This window comes from Podarcis bocagei (assembly GCF_964188305.1).
Source record: "Podarcis bocagei genome assembly, chromosome: 4".
NCBI classification, from domain to species: Eukaryota; Metazoa; Chordata; class Lepidosauria; order Squamata; family Lacertidae; genus Podarcis; species Podarcis bocagei.
This window is the reverse complement of record NC_138128.1, coordinates 35,794,150-35,821,489: the sequence shown is the minus strand read 5'-3', so window position 1 is coordinate 35,821,489 and position 27,340 is coordinate 35,794,150. Positions and strand designations below refer to the sequence as shown.

The 27,340-nt window shown below is 39.8% G+C and overlaps 1 protein-coding gene across 7 annotated transcripts; it reads right to left on the bottom strand.

The window, feature by feature from the left end:
- Nucleotides 1–250: 250 nt before the first annotated feature.
- PER2 (period circadian regulator 2) lies at nt 251–27,340 on the bottom strand. 7 transcript variants are annotated; one of them, XM_081192130.1, is made up of 23 exons: nt 26,997–27,340; nt 21,691–21,773; nt 19,384–19,809; nt 18,327–18,478; nt 17,622–17,743; nt 16,290–16,491; nt 15,315–15,366; nt 14,474–14,610; nt 14,300–14,378; nt 13,071–13,177; nt 12,057–12,210; nt 10,762–10,867; nt 9,843–9,977; nt 9,565–9,667; nt 9,134–9,290; nt 8,894–9,012; nt 8,198–8,401; nt 7,737–7,997; nt 6,176–7,020; nt 5,481–5,667; nt 5,193–5,382; nt 4,012–4,162; nt 251–3,699 (listed from the first exon to the last, which is right to left on the bottom strand). In XM_081192130.1, the coding sequence occupies exons 3-23, from the start codon at nt 19,605–19,607 to the stop codon at nt 3,589–3,591; spliced, it is 3,798 nt and encodes a 1,265-aa protein (XP_081048256.1). In that variant the 5' UTR covers nt 19,608–19,809; nt 21,691–21,773; nt 26,997–27,340; the 3' UTR covers nt 251–3,588. The 7 variants fall into 7 exon arrangements, with proteins under 7 accessions (XP_081048256.1, XP_081048251.1, XP_081048252.1 ...); XM_081192125.1 differs by having other exon boundaries at nt 18,327–18,481; nt 26,997–27,339; XM_081192126.1 differs by having other exon boundaries at nt 18,327–18,481; nt 21,716–21,773; nt 26,997–27,339.

Genomic DNA, 27,340 nt, shown 5'->3' with positions numbered 1-27,340 from the left:
CTGATGGGAGTCCAACAACATCTGGAAGACCATAGGTTCCTCATCATTGCTGTAGCAAAGATATAAAATGGTTGACAGGCTCAAGAGTTATACCAATACCCATCTGGAAGACAAGAATGACAATTATTCAAAATTCTGGCGAGGATTTCATTTTAAGCATTGCAATTTGGGTGCAGACATTTCTCATAACAAGTCTTCTCAATTCACTGTAGAACAGTTTAACCAGACAAAGCAATTATGGAAAGACTAGTTAAAAATAAAAATTCTTTATTTACCAATTTTCTACAAAGCACGTAGTAAAAATAAGTCACGTGACAAAAAACCAATATTGCACAGTAGACAGAAAACATTGTTTGAAGATGGAAAACCCACACATTAATGAAGTTCTCTCATAGTGACCAAGTATTTTTAAGCTAAAATAATCTACAACAAATCTGGTTTCAGAATCTTGCCTAAAAAGAGAGGCTTGCAATTTAAAAAATTTATAGGAAAATATTATAGTACTATTCCTGTAAATAAAATAGGTTTTAAAATGATGTAGACATCTTTATGAAACCAGCCATTAAAGGATTTAACAACTTTTCTCCCTGGCCTCTCAAAATCGTCGTGAAAATGACCACACATACACGTTGCAGATGTCTACAAAAATAAATTTACACCCATAAGTCCTATACTAAATACTAAACCACACTTGTTACACCAGTAAGCTTCAGAGAGGGCTTGGCAGGTGTGGTGAGACTCCCACCTCCAGCGCTTTAAAACATACCCTCAATGCCATTTCACAAGGCGGCTTTTGAAGCTCTCATAGTAGTTTCACCATGCAGTGGGTGGCTGCATGGAAGAAGAAGAAAGTCACAAGCCCAAAGTTCTGTGGAGTGTGGAATTAATCACACGGCACTCTGAATTTTGACACTTTTAAGCACTGAGAGTTTTCCATGTGATTTAAAAATTACATGTAAAGCCTGTGTATAAGTGACCGCAGAATCAGAATTTAGGTACATGCCATTCGATAAAGCTTCCTTTCCTCAAAATGGCCCTCCTTGTGTTATGGTAAAAATGACCAATTTAAGTGCAACAGGATATACACAACATGTTGATGTGTGAGCAGCATTAATAAGTTCAATTACCTAGTTTACAATGAGGAAAAACTACATCAGGCAGGGTTAATAGCTACATGCACATAATGCCACAAGTTGCTCTGAGAGAGGGTTGCAGATAAAGCAAGTATTATTTACCTCTTTCCCGAAATACAAAAATTAGAAGGCACCAGAGCAACAGAAGCAAGCTGAAAATCAAGATACTTAGGGTACCCCATGATGTCTGTCCTCTTGAAATCTGCTTGTACAATGGGACTTATGGTTTTCCCCCCTTCTGTAATCCCCTCCAATATACTCCTGAGTGTTCCCCAACCCTCTCAAGCAGCTTTTTGGGGTACACAAGGGAAGGAGAAGCCCTGCTAATGCTGCGTTGGATTTCACCCTTATTTTATACAACTCACAATTAAGTTGTGCAATTTATTGGTTCAGATAAAGTTGATTGTGAGCCGATTGCGGAAGGCAGACTCACATTCAAAAATGCCTACAAGCTTCTGACTTAGCAGGAAAGCTTGGAAACAGCCACCATCATCACAGCAGCCACCCAGGAATAAATGAACCCATGATTATCCTGAGACCACTTCTCTTTGCTAAAGCATAGGTTACAATATGCTGTCGGACTGTATCTTTGGCTCAGAGGACCACTGGCCAGATCTTGTCTGACAGTTCTTATGTGTTGGTATCAAGGATGGCATGACAAGATTCTTGGACATATAGATTAGTATGCAGATGTACATTTATGTCTATTTTATTTTACTTATTAAATTTTTACACTGCCCTTCATCCAAAGATTATAGGGCTGTTCCCAACATAAAAATGAGAACACAAACTACATGTTAAAAGAAAAACAAAGCAATAATCCCCCCCAATACATTTAAAAGGCCATAGAATGTTAATCAGCCCAAGGCCTGGACGTTTTCGTCTGGAGCTTAAATATGTGTAATGAAGGTGTTATGCCAAACTCCCTGGGGAACAATTACAGAAAAGGCCCATTCTAGACCTCTAGTAGAGAGAGCACATGAAGAAGGGTCTCAGATGATAAATGCAGGGTCTGGGTCAGTGCAAATGGGGAGAGGCAGTCCGAGTTAAATAAAAGTGATTTTTATCCCGTGACTAACTCCTGAAATCAGCTCTGCTATTCCGCAACAAACAGCATTTTCTATACAGTACTAACACTTCAGTCTTTGGAAGTTAACTTTAGGGGTACAAATAACAAAAGTGATAAATATAAAAAAGCTTAAAAATGAACTGAATGCAGTTACGGATTATCAGATGTACATTAACACTCCAGTTACAGATGGCTTTCTAATATAATTTTATACCATTCTCCACACCACAAGAGGCCACAATGCTAATGATATATAGTCAATGTAGTATAGTTAAAGTGACTACTGGGTCAGTGGAGAGGAAATTGCCTGTAATCCAGCAGGTAAGAGAGTGCCAGTTGTTTGAGAAGGCAAAGAGGAGGAGCAATTAAAAGCTGAAATGTGTTCTGGTCATGTTGAGCCATGTTTCCTCAGTGGCGGACTCCTTCACTTAACTTATCCTCTTATTTAAATATATGCAATCATTGCAACTCCCAGATTATTGTTTATAATGCCAGCTAAATAAGTTTTAAGATTAGTTTCTCCCATTTGGAAAATAGCTCCTTTGGTGCAGAATGCCAACCTTCAAGGGGTAATTTTGTTTTTTTGGATACTAGCAATTTTTTGTATGCTTCTCTACAAGATTGTTTCTGAACTGACAATTACTGATGGCTGATAAAATATGGGAATTAGTGGGAACAAACATCAATTAAAACATTTAACAAACAAGTCACTGATGCATATTTCAAGAATAATTTATTATAATTTTGGCTCATAGATCATTGAAAAATAGGATATGGTTCAACACTGGTGTGGGGTGGGCGGGCCGCCAGGGATTTTTCATGCATACAACCTTTTTTTAAAGAAGCTAAACAAATTACTGGATATCTTAGAAAGGTGAAAATATTTGAGTTGCTTTTAACAACAGTAAGTATCAGAATACTGATGGGATTGGGTGAAGTTAGGTTTGGGAAACATGCACGATTTTATCCGCTAACCTGAAATTCATTCAAAACTAGAAAATATGCCATATATTTCTAAATTATGTGTCACTGAAAAAAACAGTCTGAAAGAATTTTTTAGGATGGCACAATATTTTTTTAAATTCTTTGCTGTATCCATTCAGGCTCCGAGTATATCCTCCATAGTTTTAAATAATGGATATTATACTTCTTCAGCAATGACTGGTTGAGGGATGCAGCCTCTCAAAGAGATTAATCACAAATGACTTTTTTCTAGAACAAAAAATCCATTTGCTTTATATAAAATTAGATCCATTTCACAAGAAACAAACTTAAAAACCCTGAAGATCTAATGATGTACTGCAATAGTTATAAAGCAGATCATGTTCGAAATGGATCTTCATGGATTAAACATTTTCACTGTTGACTTGGTTCAGGGTAGTCGAGCTATTCCCCCCCAATGGCTTCATTCATTTCATTAAGCTCCATTTTATGGATTTCTTCTTCATCTTGTGCATACAGTCTGCTGTTAACATTTTCTTCACAATAAATACACTCCTTCAAAAAAACAAGAAAAAAAGTAACTCATATTTCCTCCCTCAGTGGCATCTTGTAGTTTGACATGTTACTAGCAATACCCAACAGCATGAATTTCAAAAGTGTCTCCCATACTATGTCTGAAATCTTGTGCACACAAACCTGGGAGTAAACCCAGTTAAATACAATGCGACTTGATTCTGCAAAAACATGGTTAGGGTTACACTGCAAATATGGTTCCGAGTGCTCCAACTCTGTGATTTGAGTACTCTTAAGTCTCAAATAGAAGTTAATACTTTTATATTGAAAGAAGAAATAACCATTGAAACATACCGAATTAGTAACAGCCCCCGGTAGTCCACCCTTCTGAATCCATGGATGCACTTCAAGTAGCTCTCTCTTTTGCTCCTCCGTAAATTTTGGCTGGAACATCTGCATTTGTTTCAGTTTCAGTTTGTCGTCTTCTAAAACAGTTTCTAAGTTTCTGAAGTAAAATACACAAACAAACCCCTTTCAGGTCTTCAACTACCCGAGCGTGCACACTTTATAAATAGTTATTACTCTGGAGCTCAGGCTTCCTGCCATTGCAGGTATTATGCCAAGCACCCAAATGCCAAGTTCCATTTTGTCTGAGAAGGTAAATTAAGTTGAGGGAAGTAGGAGAAGATCATCTTTAGCACATTTGCTAAGGCCACATCTGCACTAGACATTTAAAGCACTATTATACCACTTTAACAGTTGTAGCCTCCCCAAAAGAATCCTGGGAGCTGTAGTTTGTTACTGCTGAGAGTTGTTAGGAGACCCCATTTCCATTAGAGAGCTACAGTTTCCAGAGTAGTTTAACAATCAACCCCTCTTCCCCGGAAATTCTGTCAATTGTGGCTCCTTAGAGTCTCCTAACAACTCTCAGGACCCTAAACTGTAAAAGGTCAGCCCCTACATTCGTGTAACACAGATTCTGCATGTTTTGACCACTGGAAGACTTATATGCCAAAGCATAGGGAAGTATATGTAAATCAACAAAGCAAGGATATCCTTAGAAAAACAAGAAAACTGATTGTCAGCTATGTTGGGTGAATGGAACTGATCATCAAGAATTAACAGCTCCTTACAATTGCTGAGTATGTAAAAAGAGAATCAAGTATTTCAGGTGTTGGTGTGGACTTTCATGTTATACAAAATACTTCAAGAAAAGGATGGTTATGAATGGAATACACACACACACACACACACACGCGCGCGCACACACACACACACACACACACAAAAAAAATTATTGGCATTTGAAATTGACACTAACTCACTTCATTGTAAAGAGGATGGTTTCCCTATTTTATTATATTTCTGTATATTATATTTCTACTTGTTAATTAAGTTTGGTTAAATTGGAGGAAAGAGGCAACAGAAAGAAGTTCTGAGAAATGAAATATTTTAGTGCTGTTTCAAGTATACATCTACTTGAAATGGCAGTTCATAGTGAAAGCTGCTTTAAGTCTGAACTAACGTTGAATTACCGGGAGGGTATCTGGTAAGTCATCATAACAGTGTCATCTGTGTTTGCCATCAGCCGCCAGATGGGATCCTGGAGGACATATTTAATGAACTGCTCATTTTCTTCCAGTTCTGATTCCTTTGTTTTCTGATTGTTTTCTGATGAGTCAATGCTCCCAAAATATTTGCTGGTATGACTTGTTTCACTACTTCCTTCAGAAACAACAATAAAAAAGGTGTGCTTTTAATTATGGAGAACAGATTTTTCATTGAAATAGCCCATGATTTCTTAACCGCACACATGATGTTACCTGTTCCACTGCCTGACATGCCGCATCCATTTGAAACTGAGCCTAAGGACTCAGCAGCTGCTGAAACACCACTTCCTGACAAAGCAGACCCAGTGCCTGAACTTGCATCTTCCTGGAGTAAAATATCAAGTAAATCACTAGATACAGAGAAGGCATCGCTATTTTGAACTTCCATTGGCGATCCAACCTGAACAGTGAAAGAACAAAACCACAAAAAACAAACTGTCAATTCAAAAGGTATTTTTTGTTGTTCATAACTCCAGTTCCTAATCTAAGATTATGCAATAAGATGATGATGATGATGTATTACATTTGTATACCGCCTTATATCCGCAGGTCTCAGGGTGGCTCACAGGATAAAACAAGAGCTTGAGATTCATTTATAGTTGGCTGTTTTATTATGGTTTGTTGTTTATTAGTGTTTTTTAAAAGGTTTAAATTATTTTACATTATATATTTTTGTCTGTACTGTAAAATGCCCAAGATTTTCTTTACATTGGGCAACACATAAATTTAAGAAGTCTAATATTAACTAGTACAAATCTTCCCAAGGAACATGCACAATTTGAAATTGTTTCAAAATGGAATTGTTTAAAAATTGAGCTTATTGAAAGAGCTCTCCATGTGCATAATTAGATAAAAATGTTGGCTTTTTCCAGACAGGTATTTCCCAGAAAGTTACAGACAATGCTTACAGGGGAAGATGCTTTTCTGTTGCAGTCATCTGAGCTCATGGGTTTGCTCGTCACCCCTCCATCAGTTAAAGTTCCATGGCTTCCTAGTGTACCAGCAGCACCACTTTCAGCCACTTTGGGCATTTCTTCTAATTGCAGAAGGTTCAACTGTAGAGGAGAACTGCACCTGGACTGGAACAATGGTGGTGAGGCTTGACCTTGTGGGCCAGGAGACTGTGGAGTGCATGAACGGGATTGCTCATTTCGAGATTCTACAACAGTGGTCTTTTCACTCCCTGCCAGTGGATTATAGGGGAACGGTTGAGGTGGGAATGTGTTTGAGGCAGTGAATGGAGGCTGTGCTGTAAACACTGCTTGGGAAGAGAAAGAAGGCTGAGCAGGAAAGCTAGGTGGATCAGGATAAAGTGCTTGAGGGACCCCATTGTTCATTGGAGGATACATGTAGTTGGGGAGTACAAGTGCTACCACTGGAGTCATCAGAGGGTTGGGAAACTGTGATAATGGCAAGTGACAGGGATTTCCCGAGTCCTGCGATTCACTGAAAGCAGAAAGAGGCGCTTCAGGACCTGGTGGCACAGTTCCTGTTGATGGAAAAACTGGAAGTGGGTATGTAGACATAACTGTAGGAAAAGGCATTCCTGGATAACTTGCTTGAGAAGTATCTGACGGAGACCAGGCTGTGCTATTTGGGACAAGCCGGGGAAACCTGTGTGGAGGTTTGGTACCAGAAGTTGTGCTGTCTGAAGAATTGTGTGGCTTCTGTCGTTTTGGCTTAGATTTCCTGTTCTTCCCATTTTTCTTCCAAGACTGATCTACTCCAGAGCCATGTCGTGGTCCATGAACACCTGGAGAGAAAGGCAGAAAATCTATTCAACAATGCATCTAACTTTTAAAAAGGGTGACATCAATACTCAAGCACATCTTTGGACCAAAAAGCTATTTCCTGTAAATTCTAGATACATGGAAACTGGCTACTGCTTATAAGCAGATGAGAGACACTATGCACACATTTAGAGAGACATTCTTTTCTTCACAGTTACCAGTGACAGAACTGGTATTTAAATGAGGTTCCAGTTCTAAGTTGTGGGGAGCCCCAACACAAATCATGTCTCTTCCGCCATCTCATTAATCCTGTGTTCCACACGTTATGGCAAACCTCTAAGCTAGAAGAACAGCACAATCCTATGCATGCTTGCTCAGAAGTAAGCCTCACTGTACCCAGTGAGCCTTGCTCCCCAACATCTGTGTTTAAGAAAGAAATTACCTTCATTCTTCTGCACACAGTAGCAAATTATGTCCTCTTTAAGTCACGGAGAAGGGGAAAACTATGCATCACTGATGATGTGAGTTTAATCCCACATCCCCCTGCTTAATGCTTCTAAGGTTGCATATTGAGTTTCTGGAGCAACCGATTGTCAGCCAACTACAATTTGGTTTGATAGTAAAACTGAACTTAACTAAGCACCCTGAACTGCCTATGCACATTTGCAACATGTCTAACTGACAATGGGTTTCTTTCATTCAGATGGTGTTATGAGGCTATAAACAAAGAGAGCCGTACCACGGTTACCAGGTTGTCCTTTGGGTCTTTCTTGAAAATAGTAACTGCAATTATATTGAAAAATATGGAACCTTTTGATTTCTTTACATTTGGTCAGAAAGCTCTGCTCTTCTTTTTGTGTATGCACTGCAAGGACTTCCTTTGTAAGCCCCAATTTCTTAAATGACTCTTTTTCTTGATTCTTTTGAGTAGTGGTAGATTGTGGAGCAATAAGCTGACTCTCCATGGGTTCTGTTCCACTGGGACCATCTTCTATTATTTCTAAAAACAAACAAAAACATTTAGGGGAAACAAAGTGAAATGTTGATCTCATTTTCATCTAATCAGAATTTGTTCTTCCAAATTTGCATGATCTGTCTTCCCGTGGTTCACTTCTACATAAAACAGAGCACATAGTCATTCTTAAAATCTGATTTATAAAAGTCTATATTCCTCTTAGAAACTGTAAAGCAGTACTGTACCTAGTTCAGGCTGTGTTTTTTTGTCTCCAACATGAACTATGGTGCTGCTGTAGCTGCACTGACTGGTTAAAGATACAACGCTCTCTGGCTTGCCAGGCAAAGTTAAAGAAGTTAAGTGAGCACCAACAACAGCAGAAGCATTCGATTTCTCAGGTATCTCCAACTCCGTAGGGCCTATGTGGGATTTTGACAGCACACTTTCTTCTCAAATACCAACATATAACAACACAGAGATACACACACACAAAGAAAAGAACAAGAAACGTATAAATGTAAGTTTCTCAAGACAAAATAAATGTGACGGCAAGTGAAGCATATAGCTCAGGTCTAACTAAATTGCTTTGAGGAGTCAAACACAGTTCCCACCTCTACTTAACATGACAAGTGATACTGACTGACAAATTTTTATACAGTGCATTGTTAGTGGAAGCAGTGGAGGCTGGTCTGTTAGGCAAATGGGGCACTGCTCCACCAACCTCAGCCTGCCCTCAGCCAGCCCCCACCTGCCTGTCTTCTTACTTGTTTACAACCGGTCAGGGAATGACTGTGCCTGTCATTGGCTCTGGTGCCACCTGCTGTTGGTCTCCATGCCTTCCACCCCATCAATCCCAGCAGGAACCAGCCACCACTAAGTGGGACTTACTTCTGAATAAACATGCATAGGATTGCATTACAAATTCGGTTAACAGTAAATACCTGTGGGTGTTTTAATGTCATGCCTTTTCTCTCTAAGCATATCAGAATTCAGTGACGCAGCGTTTGAGGAAGGCTGTGATTTCTTCACTGCATCACCTGCACTGCAGCTTTCCAAATACCTACAAGTCAAAGCAAAAAACCCCAGAAACCCTTGGTTAAAAACACACACCCTGATATTCTTAGAAATAAAGTTGTCAGTTCCATATAGCCATTGCTTTAGTGGAGTGGAATGTTGTTCACCTGATAACACTGTCTAAACAGCTGATCTGCTGATATGAATAAACAGGTTGCTCTCCCCAAGCCAGTTCTTCTGCAGCCAAACTCCTCTGACAAGCCATTCCAACAGCATCATTTTCTGCTGGTTGAGTAGCACTTTCCACGTGGTCACTGGATTTCGCTGTGTAACAGAAACATCCCAAGAATGTTTATATATGGACCTTTCAAAAGCCAGGGAGCTGCTGAATGCACTCCTGGGAACATAGGTGGGGGCTTTAAGTATGAGCATGTGAGAGTTTCCAGTCTATAGCAAAGCTGTTTGTGCAAAATGACAACTACAAACAGGGCTGGGTTGTGTGCACTTGACCACACATTGTGGACAAGGTATTCCTGGTTAAAGCTAAACTATTGGAGCTATTCCAAAATCTGATTCCAGATTAACTTGGCTATCATACCTGCATATTTTTTCTCACTTTCAAGCTTTGATCTGGAATTGACGAAGACGTGCTCTTTATTTTTGGCCTCACGTCCATCTTTACAAATACCTTGAGAAGAGTTCTAGAGTGAAGATTTAAAACAAACAAACGAGTTACTGAAAAAACTTACAGTAAGCCATACATAGTAATTGTTGATTGTGGTGAATGAAGAAGGTATTAGACTTCTGTTAGAAAAAACCCCAGGGTCAATTTCCCATTAGACTGAAACTATTAAGATAATATAATGAAAATCTTACAGGCTTGGGTATCCTCTGGGTATCTTCATTATTGTTCCCATTACTGTCACTGGATGAAGCCACACTCATTAGGTGCTCATGTGATCCATTGCTTCCCAAACTTCCATAGCCACTAGAGCCACTGTTATGTACAGGCTAAATATAAATATATACACACACATTTTCAACAGAAAAGAAAATGACTAGCTGGAGTCTATATACTGCAAATATTCTGCATACTGTAACTAGTAAGAATCAACCAAGCAATCAAGCAATTCAAGAATCAAGCAAGCTATCAAGAAAGTCGATAAGTTTTTCCTCATATTCAAGAAATAATTTTAGAATCGCACCTAGAACCTGCATCTTCACAGACACAACCTCCTGTATAGGCAGACAATGATTGCAGGGATATATTTTCATGATAAAACAGGATAACAGGATAAGCCAACATTCTAGTTAAGAGAATGAATGTCATTTTGCAAATCACCCGCAGCATAGGTGGCATGACACACCTGGGAAAATGCAAGTACTATCAGTAAGTCCATGCTCCAGAACAGAAATGGGGCAAAAATTGAGTCAGCATACCCATAAAACCCCAGTTGTTCTAGTTTATGGTGATGTAATCCCACTAATTTCAAGGTGAGAAGTCCAGTTTTAGTATTGCCTGAGCCTTCTTGTGCATAAACCTACAGTCAACAGAACTGCTGAAATGAATAATACTGCAGTGGCTGAAGTAATGAGAAATTTCTTAAATAATTGAGAAAAGAAACCCAATGTTAACTTCTAGGTCAGAATTCTACAAACAAGTATCTAAATACTTTGTAAGCCTACATTACTTTGGGACAAAAAATTATGAACATTTTACCTTATAACAGTCTTCTAGAGGAGACCCCAGAGGTTTAGGTAAATTTAGATTTAAAACACAGTAATGAAAGTGTACCTGTAATAATAAGCGATATATTTGCTCTGTAATTTCTTGGATGCTAGGGTGAAGGATTTTTTCTTCTGCGCACTGAGGTGTAAACACATCTTCGTTCAAGGGACCACTGTAAAAATCATTAATAATATCTAGAATATGACAAATGCTTTTGTTTCAGTTATATCAGCCCTTGTTTTTCTATTGCATCTACAAACTTTTAAACTAATAAAATATTCAGGCTTACTCACTCCAAACATGACTTCTTCATTCTGAAGTTATTCTTGACAAGATTGGAAAGATCTGCAGCACTTATAAGTTTCTTGTTAAAAGCATTTACTTTATAGCACATATTTAAAAGAGCAATTTTTGTGTGTACCCTCCCCCCTCAACAAATCTATGTTCCAAAATATGGTTGCAAATAGATTCCATTTTCTTATGTGTGAACTTTGCATGCTCCACACATTTGACAAACGTCTCCATAATTACCAGTACTAAATACACAGAAGCAAAAACACCAGAACTATCCCAAATGTAGTCAGATATTATCCAATTATCACCGGTAAAGCATTTTTGAGCAGTGGCCATAATATATAGCAATTATTACTGCATGAATGTTCGACATTGAATGGAGGTGGTTCTTGCTACTACTAATATGAAAGCCAGCAACTGTTAGTAGAAAGGTTTCCAAAAGTTGTGAAATATCCATATCATAGAGGAAGCAGATGTTTCAACCATTTAATTGGCACACTCCCATTCTGCAACTGCATGAATAACTTTTAAAAATAAAAACAGGTGCAGGAGCCTGAACTGGATTTGGACCCTGTTGTGAAGTGGGGAGGGGCATTAATGGAGGAATTAATCCTTTGTCGCCCAATCTGGATCAGGTCCTCTGCACTTGCTATTTTGTACTTGAAGAAAGGTGCCCATTAACACCAATAGAAGTGTTTCTTCAATGCAAATAGCACATGAGCCCACCCACCTCAGATCAGGTCTGGACTTGGAGGGGGGGGAGGGTTAAAGTCCCCCTTATATCTGCCAGCATCTTGATCCAGAATGGGCACTCCACACCTGTTATTTACTTTTTAAAAGCCATTCCCATAATTTCTGGTTATATAATGGAATCCGTTTCCGAAGATGTGTAGATCAGCTCTTAAAGAAATTTTTTTTGGGGGTGGGCAGCACTTCCAATAGGTTGTTGCTACTCAGGTAGTTGTGGAAATCGGGTTTCCACATTATTCTTTTCAGTATTTAAGAGACCAATCTCAAATAATTCATGACACAAGAACCTTCATTTTTATTACCACTTATTTACTTACGTTCTAACTTTGTGTCTTCCAATTATAAAAGAAATCTTTCGACTCCAGGGATTGATGAAACTGGACCAGCTAGTATCCAGAGTTATGTATTCACCATTTCTGGTGCAGAACCTGATTGGTGAATAATCAAATGGCTGTCCACCGCACTGAAGAACTGTAACAACAACAACAACAAAAAATGATTCAAATTTCAGCTTTATTGTAGAAATAGTTACAATTTCTCATTTTAAGTGATCCAAGCATTTGTAATTCCCAAGATTTCACATTGCAACATTTAAATAAAGGTATCAAAATTAAATGTGCTTGAGAACTGGACTACTGAAAATTCACAGCTAAGCATTACTCTATTTTAAAATGCTTCCCTAATTATTAATCTTATCTATTTCTGAGTGGGGTAGGGGAATTTGTGGTGGTCTTAACATCAACATGGAATCAAATGGGGCTGTGGGTGTACAAGAGTCAGTGAATAATGTGAAAACACCAGATGTTATAAAAGTTTCAGAACTAAGCAGATGTAGACCTGGATGGGAGACCCATGTACAACCTAAAACAATAAAAAAAAATTAGAACAAAATATATGGGTGCAGTAATAACATATTACTCCTAATTTAATACAGTGGTACCTTGGTTTACAAACTTAATTTGTTCCGGAAGTCTGTTCTTAAACTAAAGTGTTCTAAACCAAGGCGTGCTTTCCCATAGCAGCGAGGGGCTCAATTTACACACACTCAACAGGAAGCAAAACATGTTCTGCTTCACAGACCAAAACACCTACTTCTGGGTTTGCAGCGTTCTTAATCCAAGTTGTTCATAAACTAAATGTTCTTAAACCAAGGTACCACTGTATGATCTAGCTCATGAGTCTACAATAAACAGTGTGTGTATGTTTTTATGATCTAATAATCAGTAGAGCAATGAACTGATTAAAAGTTACCAAAAACTATATGAGGATCCCTCATCCTTTATTGCCCCCAACCTTCATGAAAAACACACTATGCAAAAGGAGTCACCTACTTTTTTTGTGAATTGCTATCATTAAAGGTCTGTCACTTGGATGAAGATGTACTAAAACAGGAGTTCCAATTAAGTCCTGAGGCAAGTATCCCAACAAAGGCACCGCTCTAACAACAACAAAAGGTTAAATAATCATGAAGCAAAATACATTTAAACACAGCCTTAAGTTCATTTACAGACTTTGTTGAAATAAAAACAGAATGTTTGGACTTGTATCAGGTTTAGTTCTGCAAACCAATAAGCGGAACCTAAATATTATTGTGTAATATTTACGACACTCTTTTCTGTGCTAATTGTCAGGACGTAAGATGCAATTATGAAGCACGCAACCTCTGAAAAGTCTAGTAACTCTAGCAGTTGTGGTCACCTGCGATAAACCAAAGTGGTTTGCCAGGTGGGGCAGAGCTAGTACATTGGCTTCATGGTAGGAAGGTCTCTCTTGCTTATCGGGGGGTGGGGGTGGGGAGCAGGCGAGATGGCAGGGAGGTCAGCACAGCAACACACTGATGCCTAAAACAAAGCAAGATTCTAGGGGACTTATAGTGCAGACAAGATTATACTATACAAAACAGAAGCAGCTCACTGGGTGGGGTGGAGTCAGTATGCCAACTTCCTGGCAGGTGGGTTGCAGCTGCTTATCAGTAGCGGGTGAGGAGGTGGTGGGGAGGTTGGCATGGTGAAAATGCACCATCAGAAGCACCAGATTGACTATGCCAGTAGATTTACACCACAGCAACCTTTCCCCTGCCTCACCTTTCTCCCTCCTGGTAAGCAAGAGTGACCCACCTACTGGGAAGATGGCGTAGTAGCTCTGTCCTACCCAGCAAGCTGCTATAGTGACCATCTTCCCCCTTTTCCTACATAGAACAAGGTATCAAAATAAGATTAAGTTATGCAATTTCAGTATGAGTAAATAAAGAAAAAAGGAGCTAAGAGGTCATTCTAGAAATGCATCCCATCACTGTTTTGAAGAACATTTCAAGAAAATGGGCATCAGAAAGACCTCTCCTGTCCCTAATGCAATACGAGTCAAACATGGATCAAATTCACAATTAGATTCACTAAGAGCTATTATTATTTTTTAATATCCTCATTTAAACAACTGCAAAGGTATCCCACCGAGGACATTTCACTATAGTCACACATCAATATTTCCTACCCATTTTTGCATTTTAGTCAATACTACAGCTAAATACACAACCATGCATATCATAGTTTTAGTAGTTCACCTTTCATCTACATCTTGGAACAAACAACTTGGGGTGTGTGTAGTTGTAAATATCCTTTTATTAGAAGGAATTCTGGGTGCTGAAAGGGAAAAGAAGGACAAGGTTTGTAGAACTAGAGCATTTGTATGAACAAGATGCTTTATTTCAAGCACAAAATAATTGCTGTATTATTACCTTCATAACCGGAGTGGACCTTTTCTGCAAGCAACACACAACAAAGCTGATCATCTTCATCTTGTACTTTGATAAGGTATGGAGTCATACGAAATGGGTGGTAGCAGATCTCACTAGTATGCTCCTCTTTCCCTGCACTAAAAATTAAAAGAAACAACAGTTGAGTTCTTATAGTTTGCATAGCCCCCAAGCAGAATAAGGTATTTGGTAGGTAAATCTAAGCGATGGGCTTTGGACTATGCTACTTCCATGCACATATGGGGACTCTTAAATCCTCCTCCTTACTAAAGCATCCTCTGAAAAAATCACCGGTGAAAAATCAAGAGACTCTCCAAGGTGACACTCTAGGAAGTGCAAGGAAAGGAAAAAGGGCAACCCCCCGTTTTCCATGACCATCTATGTACAAGGGCCATTAGGCCTTATTATGTGAGAAGCAATACGTACAGCAGTGGCCAGTGAGGCGGTGAAGGTGGGACTCTATTGCTGTTCTCCTGGTTTCCCAACACAGGAGTTACAGTCGCTTACCGAGGGGAAGAAGCGGAGGGGTAAGTTATGGGGAGAGAGACGTGGTGGAGTCACTCTCTTGGTAAGCAACCCACTGTATTGGGAAGCCGGGAGAGCAATAGAGCCTACCTGCCCCACCTCACTTGCCACTACTGAATATGCAACAGCCTAGAAACTGCTTTTTGTGGTGACATCTTAAACTGTAAGGTCTATTCAGCTTTTAGTGAGGATTCTGGAATTCATCTTTGTAAGTCGGCTAAGCCACATACCAATGAACATAAACAGATTGAAGCAAAACATCTGTTAGTCCCCACGCTGACTTAAAATTTTGCCTCACCTGATGCGGCAGAAAAAAGACTTTTCCTCCATGCACTCCTGGGTGGTAGACTCTATAAAAATATAAAAGTATGAAAATGACTTTATAATCTACAGTAACAGAAAGAAGTGTATATTCTGAAAGTCAGAAAGATGTCCCCTGTAATTACTCAGCTGAAAACAATGCAAACACAGAGTAACTGGCAGAAAGGTGCCTTTCTTCTTGTTATTTTAGTGCAGTTAAGAGAACTCTACATTGTGTTTGCACCAAACTAATTTATCTAATACTAGATGTAGTTGTTAAAATAGGTTTTCAAAGCTATGAGAGAAAATTCATATTTTAAAAACTGGAAGCTCCTCCCTGTTCAAAGTTGCTACCTCTCAGTATCTCTCAGGGCATCAGAAGACTGGGAAGTAATGGCATGAAGGTTGTTGTTTTATTCTGAACAATACTGTTTTAAAAGCTGGACAGAGTATATTCACATTAACTGTATGACGTTCCAGTGAAGGGACTGGAATAATATCAAAAGTAAAGTCTTGTTTTGCCAAAGAATTGAACGGAAGTATGCACAAAACCAACAAAAATTCTTCTGGGACCTTAAAAATTAATACACTTACTGTAACAAAAGCTTTCCTCACCCAGAGTCCAAACAACTCAATGAAGTAAGCTCAGCCCCATGAAAGCTTCTGCCACAATAAATTTTTTCATATTTTTTTTAAGGTACCACAAGGCTCCTTGTTGATTTTGCAGCAACAGGCATACACAGTGACCTCTCTGGAGCATGTAAGTACAGTGCTTAATCATCCTATTAGCCAGATGAAATGAGACAAAACAGATCAGAATATAAAATATTTGTATCTAATAGCTACAAATGACTGTGCCAATTAAAAAGAGCAAAACACTAAAGAAACTGCAATTAAGCAAAGACATATCCTAATGGCTCAAATGCAGATGAGCAGTGGCGGGGGGGGGGGGCAACAATTTAAAGACACTTACCAACTCCATTGCAAATAGTCCAGGATGGCAATCTGTATGGAGTAGTAGAGCTGTAGAACACACTGACATCCTGAGGTGCCAGAAACTCCACAAATTTGGCATTTTTAAATACATCTTTCTTACAGTGGAGAATAGAGGCAGCCTGATCGGAGATGTACAGAATTTTCCCAGTAGCCAAAGAAACAGCTACAGCAAACATATCCTTAAAAAAAACACAATAAAGCACCCAAAACATAGTAAGTCAAAACTAGTTTAGTCAGGGAAAATGTTAAACAGAAGTTTTGTGAGCTGCAAACATTCTAAAGTAATGAGACATAGTAGGTTTACATTTTTTCTTGTTAAGAGTATTAGTATTTACCTGCATATTTATCAATGATTTTTTAACAAAAATGTGGCAGTTGTAATCTAAAGCATATTTTCTTAGATGCCACACCAGAAGAGTAACTCCATATAAGATTGTGTGGGGTACTCCAAGCAGTCATCAATACAATCTTCTTTGCCTCTTCTCCTTCTTGCAGATTGCATTTGCACTTATCTGCGACAGACTTCCCATTTACTTAGAAAGAATAGGTTCCAATGGCTTACTCTTGACTTTTAACTATGGTTACACAATTATGAATGTTGAGTCTAATTAGCCCCAAGTGTTTTTCTAATGCTACTGAATTTCCTCTGGAAGCACTCAAAAGGCTGCAAAATAGTGCAAGATGGAAAGTCACAGAGATCCCCCATATATCACTGAAACTAGACCAAGAGCATTCTCTGTTCACAATGTGACAGATGGATGCTTTACCTTGGAAGGCAGTGGTTTCCTAGATTTTATTTTTCATTTCCTACAATGTTATCCTGCCTTTCCTCCCAAAAGCTGAAAGCAGCATGGGGATCTGGGTTGCTCACCCCAATGTAACCTCACACAAACTGTGTGTAGAAGACAGGCTGCCCTGGGGTCATCAGTGATCTTCACAGGCAAGAGGGAATTTGAACCTACATTTCATAGACCAGGTTTAACACTTTAACCACCACACCACACTGTCTGTGACGTAACACGGTGTATGCTGTTATTTGATTTAGAAATACAGTGGTACCTCAGGTTAAGTACTTAATTGGTTCCGGAGGTCCGTACTTAACCTGAAACTGTTCTTAACCTGAAGCACCACTTTAGCTAATGGGGCGGGCCTCCTGCTGCTGCCGCGCCGCCAGAGCACGATTTCTGTTCTCATCCCGAGGTACCACTGTATAGAATCTGTGATTATTAACAACCATGAATTTCTGAAACTCCCAGTTCAGTCTTTCAAAAAATCATTTGCACGTGTGTTCATGGGCAAGGATACTCACTGCATTCTTCATGATGTATTCTGTAGTAATGTTTTCAACATCTTCCACAGTATAGGACAATACATCAAGGCCACATGGATAGCTTTCATTAGTCATCAACAACTGGTAATATTCTTCATTGGCTACAGGAGAACAAAGTTTATATTTTGAATAACACTGTTTAAATTAAATCATATTCTGTAAAAATACATGGTAGTCTAATTAGAACAGAAAAGTAGCTCAGGAATATGCATTCTACCATCAAGGTTTCCAGAGGCCTAAACAAACATTAAGAAAAGACAACCTCTTCTATATATCTTCAGGTTGCTAAGCAGGTAGATGGTAATACCCTCCCCCACCTTGGGTTATGACACCAGCTCTCAGGTGGCAGGTAAGGCGAGAGAGAGAGAGAGAGTGGGTCTAAACATGCAAGTGGTATCTTGTTTTAGAGCAGTTAATTTGAAATTTTTACTCTGCAACGCTTTCATACTGTTCATCTGCAATATATGTTCATACTGAATAGATATCAAACAAGTCCCACGCTAGTGTTTTAGCTGAAGAAAGACCAAGAAGAGGAAGGCTATGACAAATGAAATGTTCCAGGAATCCAACCAGTATACCAAGAGACACAGTTATTAATTCAGAATCTCTCTTGCTGCTTCCTACTGAAGTTCAACAATGAAGTTTAAATTTCACCGATTCAACAGAAAGGTCCGATATAGTTACCTCTAACTTGCTTAATGCTTCCAAGTGCATACTTCAGAGTTGCCAGGATACTAGGTTTGCCTTTGATCCTTTTATCAGGAGGAAGATGCCTTTTTAATTCCTGCAATGTTTTTATTAGTTCCTTCTGGGTTTTAGATTTAGATGGTAGCTCGCTGCTAGACAACATGAACAAAAACAATTCTGGTTGAAATGTAGCTTTGTATTCTGCAAAGCCCAAGTTCTTAATGTTGAGAGCAAAATGATTAACTGGATGCAGACTGGGTATACATTGCTCTTAAGACTATTGAGATTTATAATTATTTCTTCCTTACATGGAGTGTTTGTTCATATAAAGATCTAAAAGATGTGTGGTATGATCATTCTTAATTTACCGTTATTTAATATAAAAGAGATTACTTGAGAGAAGACCCAATGGAATTAATGGACAAGACTAATTTAGGTCTCTTTATTTCAATGGGTGAGATCCAACTGCAGCAGCTGTTAGTGCAACACAATACTTGTAGTAGAAGCCCTATTCTTAATGTAGTAGGGATGCCCTCGTGGGATTTCACAGGTCAGTCTGACTTCCTGTGAGATCTCATGACAGCATCCCTACTGGTCCCAGAGCCAGCACATCAAGCCGGCCTTGCCTTAGAAGCAAGGTAGAGAGCTTAAAAGTTATTTTGGTGCCTGGTAACCCAAGAGGACACAGAGTGAAAAGAACATTCAAACTCTGGCCTTGCTTTCTGTTCAGCATGCCGACTCTGGTCCCTCTTCACTGTTCATGGCAGCCCAGCTCCAAGGGAAACATGCTTTTGACTATAGGTGACTTTTGCGTATACACTTTACCCTTGGAATCGAACCCCCTCATAAGATGTGAGCATGTTACATTTCAAGTTAGGACTTAAAAACCACCAACACTCTCAGTATCTCCATATAAATGACTGATGAGTGGGGCATATCCAAGGCACCATATTGGATGATTTTGTAGCTACATTAGTGCAAGTTACATATACATTCTCTCTCTCTCTCTCTCTAATTCATTCATACAACCAAAACTACTATGTAGCATAATTACCTTTTATAGCAGTCTAAAGATTCCATAATCATAGTTGCTTCTTTCCCATTTTCTTCACCCTCATTGCTATGTGAATCATGCCCACTGGAGTAATTTTCACTTGCATCATTTGCACTGGATCCACCATTCATTTCAATATCTTCCTGAAGGGCTTCCAAATTCTGTTCATTCTTCATTTGAATATCCATGTTTTCTGCATTTGCCATTTCCAAATAGTCACTCATTTTGAGCAAAGAACTTCAGGGTCAATGACTGTTATAAAATATTTTCAAAGAGTTCAAATTGTTTCATATAGTTCAGAATCCAGCTCCTCCGTTATAGAACAGAACACCTGTACTTAGCATAAGCTGCCGTACAGTTCTGATATTTTTAAAGCCATCTTTGTTATCAGTATTCAGCATTATCAAATCTTACATCTGAGTTCACCTAGGAGGAAGAAAAACATTTGTTGAATGAGCATGCAAAGAACTACTGGCTGAATCTAAATGAAGTTAGTCACACTTTGGTACCACTGAAGTCAGCAGATCTTAAATGTATACAACATAGTTTGCATCTAACCCCATAAATATTAATTGTGAAAAAATGTGTTAATATTCTGGTTGTATTAACAAAATTAGTATATTGTTGCAGGTCATATGGTACATAATCACTTAGATTTTCTGGTTCACCATTTCTATATAAATGATGGAAGGTTAGAGAAATTGTCCAAAAGCGCTTTCAGAGTTAGTCTCGTTTAGGAGACTTAATATAACCCTGATGAACCAAAGGTTTATATACCATAACTGAATTTTCTAGACATTTTACATCTTGACCCAAGCTTTCACAAACATGCAACACTCTTCTTCCCAATTATCTAGAGATGCATGCAAGATAATTTGCTTTTGGTTGAAAGAGGAATTGCACTTTATGGGCACTGCTAAACTACATGCCAACTACAAGCTAAACTCCTGCCAACCTTGCAGTTCGAAAGCACGTCAAAGTGCAAGTAGATAAATAGGTACTGCTCCGGCGGGAAGGTAAACGGCATTTCTGTGCACTGCTCTGGTTTCGCCAGAAGCGGCTTAGTCATGCTGGCCACATGACCTGGAAGTTGTACGCTGGCTCCCTCGGCCAGTAAAGCGAGATGAGCGCCGCAACCCCAGAGTTGTTCGCGACTGGACTTAACTGTCAGGAGTCCTTTACCTTTTTAAACTACATTACTACTGCTAGCCATACTTGGATACTTTCTATTATGAAACTTACTGTACTATTCCTCTTATACCAAGAAACAGCCTTGAACCAAATAGCAGCAAGTAACAAGAGGGAATAAGCAAATAATTGGATATAAGTATTTGCAGAGCCATAAATCTATATTGAGAGATATGGTCAGCTACTGGGATCACATCATGAAAGACAACTGTCATGCCTTACCTTATATTTTAAAAAGAAAGGTTGGCATAAATGTACCATACATCACGGTCACTCCCAGCTAGCATCAAAAAGCACAACCTAAGTCCAGAATGCAATGCTAATGTTAATGTTAATTCTCAGCCATTAGGATCCGGACACCTCTAGAACTATAAAATATAAGAGAAATACCTGGAATCCCACTCCAATGATGTTCTCTACAAATATTTTGGAAGCACATAAATGCCAAAGGTCATGCCAATGGTCAGTTATGCCAACCCTGTAACAAATAACTATTTAGCCTTTCATTTACAAAAGAGCACTAAGATCTGATTGTCCTTAGACCTTCATAGTTTCCAATTAGATTTTTCACTGACAAGTGGATTTTTCAAGCAACCTCTTGATGTATTTTTTTTAATAACTCTGGAACAAAAGGTATGAGAAGGGGGAAAAGGCATTACAACATAAACTAGGTTTATACAGAAGTACCCATGAAATCCAAAAAATGTTACACTATAAAATAGTTTCTAACAGATATAGAATTAATCAGAGCTCAAGAGCAGATAGCATTTTAAGACCAGTGTGGTATTTACAAAGGAAAGTACTTATTCCCCCCAAAACACACACACTAGCAATTTTTTAAAATTATTTTATTTATTTAATAAAATTTATACACCACTTGATTGTAAAAAAAATCAAAGCGGTTTCCAAAAAGATAAAACCAAGAAATCAGAAAAAATTTACAATACATGAAAACTTTTTCATTAAACAAAAAATTCAAAACATTTAGACTAATTCCTAAGCGTACTTTAAGAGGATGTGAGTTCCACTAAACTACTCAGTCACCAAGGTATCAGATGTATGTGTGAGTTCTTATTATAGTAAATTAAGAATTAAGGATTTTAAAGATTGAAAACATACCAAGCACCTGCTTTAGGGGACACACCTTCTTCACGGGCTTCGAGTCAATCAAATGGTTCTTTAGAAGAGAGCAGAAGTCGCACCTGTAGCATTAACAAAGACAGTTGTAAATTGGCAGTTTTTGCAATGAAAAAATCCAAACAAACTTTAAAAAAAGTAGAACCTTAGAAACCAGTACAACCTTAGAAACCAACTAAGTTTGTTATTGGTATGAGCTTTCGTGTGCATGCACACTTCTTCAGATACACTGAAACAGAAGTCACCAGACCCTTATATATAGTGGGAGGGTGGGGAGGGGTATTACTCAGAAGGGTGGTGGGAATGGTGTGGTAAAGGGTAAAGGGTGGCTGATAGGTGTGGTAAACCTGTTGACGACTTTCTGTTATAGTAACAGGTGTAGATTTATTTATTTTCAATCACTCCCACAGTACAATTCAAATAAAATATGGACCATTATATACAGACATTTGCTTTCTTAACACCACAGTGCAACAATGAATTTGACAACTAACCAGCACCTTATACTAGAAAAGTGCTGACCACTACATGCTTCCAGCTAAAACTCAGAAACAACACACTGCCTCCAACCAAGCCTTACAACATAACCATATTTGTTCCAGTTACTGGGACAGGGATTTAAATAAGGAAGATGCATATTAGAAATTAATGCATCAACATTTGTTTTTTAGGAAGAAGAGTGATCATGGTACATTCAGGCATGGCTAACATTTTAACATGCCACTTCTTTTTTTATAGAGGCATTCATACCTCTTGTAGGAACTGACCAAGCACCTCTCTCCTGAAAATCCAAGTCTCCTACTCAGGTTTGCAACATCAAGCATTTAATGCAAGTTAATATTCTAATACCATTTCCTGCTTAATCAAGAAAAACTAAACTTTTCTAAAGTTCAAATGGTCCCACCATTTTTGTTTGCATTCCTCAAGAGAAATAAAGTGGAGATGTAACAGATCTGTTAAATTGCCCCCAGTTACACCTAAAAACAAAGGCTGCATCCCTACCAGGTACAATGGCACCTCCGGTTACGAACTTAATTCGTTCCGGAGGTCTGTGTGTAACCCGAAACATTTCTGAACATGAGGTGCACTTTCGCTAATGGCACCTCCCACTCCTGCTGTACTGCTGGCATGCAACTTCTGCTCGCATCCCGGGGCAAAGTTCGCAACCGGGAGCATCTATTTCCCGGTTAGTGGAGCTAGTAACCTGAAGCATTTGTAATGAGGACGATATGTAACACGGGGTTCCACTGTATTGTTCATTATAACCATCATTAACTGACAATGCAAAGCTGTGCATGTTTGCTCAGAAATAGGTCCCATTGAGTTCAAAAGAGCTTTCCTCCAGGTAAGTGGGTATGGCAGCTTTTGCCAGCCTGGACCCCCCCAGATGTTTTGTACTACAACTCATGCACAACCTTACTAGCTGGGGCTGAAGTGAGTTGTAATCCAAAATATCTGGGGGGAACCAGGTCAGCAAATGCTGGTAAACAGAACTGCACTCACAGTTTGCCAATAGTCTTCAACAGCAGACACATCTTTCCATCTCAGAACCATCTCCAGATTCTCACTACAGATACTATAAGAATTAATTGGCTTGTTGCTATGTTACTTAGTAACTAGGCCTTTTTGGCAATGAAAACCAGTCTGTCATAGGTATGTGCCATGTGCTTACATAATAGCTTAAAGACAAAATGGTTTCACTGACTCAGCTATGAGCAAGCTACATTTGTTACTAAAATCATCTTTGCACACAAATAGGTCTATGACCAATCCTCTACTTGTCCTTTCTATCATATGCTTCTGTATGTTCAATGTATGTTTAAATGAAAAGCTGTCAAGAAACACCAATATTGTAACATTTGTTTTCAAAAGAGAACCATTCTTACAAATGAGGTAAGGGTTTTCATAAAAGGAAGCTGAAAAGGTAAATTAAAGATGTTATTTGACCTGCCCCGAATCTGACACTTTAACCCCTTAATTATATTGGATTTCAGTGTAAAGTCTTGTCCAAATGACGAAACAAGAGGGCTCCACAAATTCTGTCAAAACTGAGAAAGCAAATGTTCTATACATTAAGGCCAACACATTTAAATACGATAAGAGTGGGAAACTAGGGAGAGAAAAAACTGATTAAGGATAAGGGACATTGCAGAGAAGTTGAATGAGTTATTTGCATCTGTCTTCTCTGCAGAAGATACAATTTGAAGTCATTATTTCAGGAATGGTATCTGAAGAGCAGAGTGAAACAGTGACAACAGATGAAATTCTCAGACTTGGCAACAAAACTAAGAATTAGAAAGTCACAACACAGAATGTATTGGAAACGACAGGCAAATTAGCTTAAAGATTATATACATACACACACAGAGAGAGTGCATACACATATAGCAGAACAAACCTCACAAAAAAGAAGAATCAGCATGGATTTTGCAAAGCATAGTCCTGCCTCACCAAACTTTTCAGTTCTTTGCCAGTGCCAACAAGCATGTGAATGGGAATTATTTGACAGACATTCTAGTCATGGACTTTCAAACAGAATTTGACTAAGGTTTTCATTTAAAAAATCCGGGTCTTCTTATGGTTCACTATCTTCTGACAATTGGCGAAGCAATGATAAAGCAACTTTCCCCGCCTTTCAGAACCAACACCATTGTTAAAATCAACTCTAAATTACAAAGAAATAAAATAAAAAAAAATCATGAATCCTAAGTCAGGCAACTGAAAAGGATCTCTAACTAGCAGGCTTTTAATGGGAAATCAATGGAGGGGGGGGAATAGTAGACGGCACCAGTGGTTTATTATGAAAACCACAAGCCTCAGGCCAGGGCCTTGTTAGGCTGTATGAAAATCCAAGCCTGGTCAGAACAGCTTCAATTCCATCATCAAAAAAAAAATAAATCAAGTGCAGGGCCAAGTACAGATATTCTCAAGTACTCTGCCACCTTGCCATGGGCCACTTGAATGGACCTCGTACATCACAGCCTGAGAACCTCTATTGCAGAGCATGACATGATTGTCTCTTTTTGATCCAGGATATATGAATCCCAAAGTATAGGGGGTAGGGGGAAAATAAGAGCACTGGGAGAAAGTGTTGCCAACAAAGAAGAAGTTGCCAACTGGGAGAAGAATTGTTAACAAAAATAGATAAGATGTCATACAAGTTTACTGAAGTTGCTGAAAATATCAGCTTCTAGTCTTTAACAAAATAAGTTTTGTTCAGCCCAAATGCCAATCATTTGCTCCCCATTTTGTACTAGAGCTGACCACCATCTTAAAAGTTTCCAGTTCCACGTTTGTCTTTCTACTACTAAAGAGCTTTCAAAATTCCACTCCTGTGTTTCATAAAAAGCAAGGTTCTTCCTTGTAATTCCAGGCCACAAGTACAGTTACATAAATGACTGTGTCAGAGGCACACAAACAGCACGCCTGCTTAAAGGAACACAGCAGAAACTTGAAATATCACTTCTGATAAAGTTACAGATAGGTAGCCGTGTTGGTCTGCCATAGTCAAAATAAAAATATTCCTTCCAGTAGCACCTTAAAGACCAACTAAGTACTTAGTTGGTCTTTAAGGTGCTACTGGAAGGAATATTTTATCAATAAGGTGAAAATTACTTCTGTATAGGATTAGACTACAGTACAAGTTCTTAAAGGTATTTTACATCACTAGGAAAGGCTGCAGCAGGTGTTTTCCTTGCAAATAACATTCTGAAATCCCAAACCAATGAGAATTACTCAATGCAGTATTTCTTGAAGTACTATACTGCTGCACATATACTAGTATCAGGATTTTTTAATATTTTAAAGATGAGAGTGACATGAAAGTTTACTATCCAAACTAGTTTTAAAAAGCAAAATTATAAAGTCTTTTGAGAAAGCAAAAGATATAACTTGCCATTCCTTCTCAACAATGCCCATTTACTTATGCTGCCCATACACTATCTATGAATAAAGCAGGTGTACTACTCTGAATTTACCAGAGGAGTACTAAAAGACGAAATACTGTATCACTTTTGTAATCTACAAAACTATTAAAAATCCAGACCAATTTAACCACTATCTAAAATGATAGCCATTCAGCATCAGCAAACATTTGCATAATCAATCATAAATCTAGGGACTTGTTGCTCAAGACACAACTAATCTCAGTTACATCACATCATTCTGCAATGAACTTGGGAGGCGGGGGCGGGTGGGGACCGTACAAAATTAACAAGGCATGCAACCAGCCAACGGGAAAAGTTTACAGCACCTAGAATTAAAAACACATCTTGGCTCACTGAAAGCGCAAGTGAAGCATTAAGTGTAAACCATTATTCTATCCTACCACCTAACGCTAGGCTCAAAGGATTAGAGAGAGCCACCCTGGCAACCCTTGCGCAGCTTACCTGACAGCTCGCCTCCCGCTCCCCCAAACGTACAAAACGTGTAGTACTGCCTTCAACGGAGCCTATGCAGAGTTTGGCCACGACTGACAGACGGAAAGCAGCCCAGTGACCCAGCGGTGGCCTAAGCGATCCGGTAGTGTCAGTCACTTACAACCCCCCCATGGGAATCAACTCCAAGGAGCCTTCGCCCCCCCCATAAAATATTTGACGGGGCCGCCCCCTCCACAAGTTGATGGGCATAGTCATTCAAATGCTGTTCGCGCACCACGTCATGTGATCGATTATGCAGGGCGGGGCTCACCTGCCCTCCCCCTCCCCAATATTTTATTCCTGTTGGCGCTCCAAGGGGCTCGCTCCGGTGCGTGCATTTCAGGAGGAGTGCAGCCTTATTATTAGTAGCACACTTACACAACCCAGGCACGCGCGAGGCCACTTCTTAAAAACTTCCGCAGCATCCCGATCCCCACGTGTCCTTCGGCTGCCGCCCCCCCACGCCTTCACCAGGGGTCGCAAAAGCCACGCAGCTACATTACCTGCTGTACTTCATACCGCCGCTTTTCATGCCCAAGCACCTCGTTTCCTTGAATCCCATGTAAAAAAGAGAAAAGAAAGACGACCCGCCCCCCACTGCCACACAACGAAGCGCCTCAGAAGAGGAAACGTGGGAACCTCCTCCTCCTCCTGGTTCAGATTAGTTAAGCCCCTCCATCCCACCGATACACAGGCAGGAGACCCCCCCCCCACGAAACCAACCCAACCCAGGCATTTTCTCCCGCGCACAAAAGCAGCCTCGGCTCCACCGGCGCTGCCCCCTTCCCGCCGCCCTTTTCCTCCCGCAGGAAGGGGGTGTGACCGGCAGGGAAAAGGCCAGGCCTCCCCGCCCCAGCGAAGCTTGCTTACCCTGACCGAGGCTCCCGCGCCCCCCGCGCTGCAGCCCCGGCGGTGGCGGCGGGCGCGAGGAGCGGCAGACCCGCCTGGCAGAAGCCGCCGGTTATACAACGAGTGACGCTGCCTGCCTCGAAAGGGCTCCGCGGGGGCGGGGACGGGGCAGGGGAGAAGGACGGGAGCGGCCGGCAGTCCTTCCTTCGCCCACCCCTTCCCTCGTTTCTCCCCTCAACGGCTCACTCGCCGTCGCCGCCGCCTCTTCCTTCCCCGGGAAGCGGCCCCCTCACAGCCCGGCAAACTCCGGGCTTCATACCGTCAGAAACGTGACCGTGCCTGAGGGAGCCCGCTCGGGCGGGCGG

Excerpts from the sequence above, each read along its gene's own strand:
- PER2 (XM_081192125.1), bottom strand. The coding sequence starts at position 19,607 with ATGAGTGACTATTTGGAAATGGCAAATGCAGAAAACATGGATATTCAA. Across the intron at positions 17,744-18,326 it reads AAGCATTAAGCAAGTTAGAG|CCAATGAAGAATATTACCAG; the intron begins GTAACTATATCG and ends GTTCTCCTGTAG. Across the intron at positions 9,291-9,564 it reads AAGTGAGAAAAAATATGCAG|CGAAATCCAGTGACCACGTG; the intron begins GTATGATAGCCA and ends TCTGTTACACAG.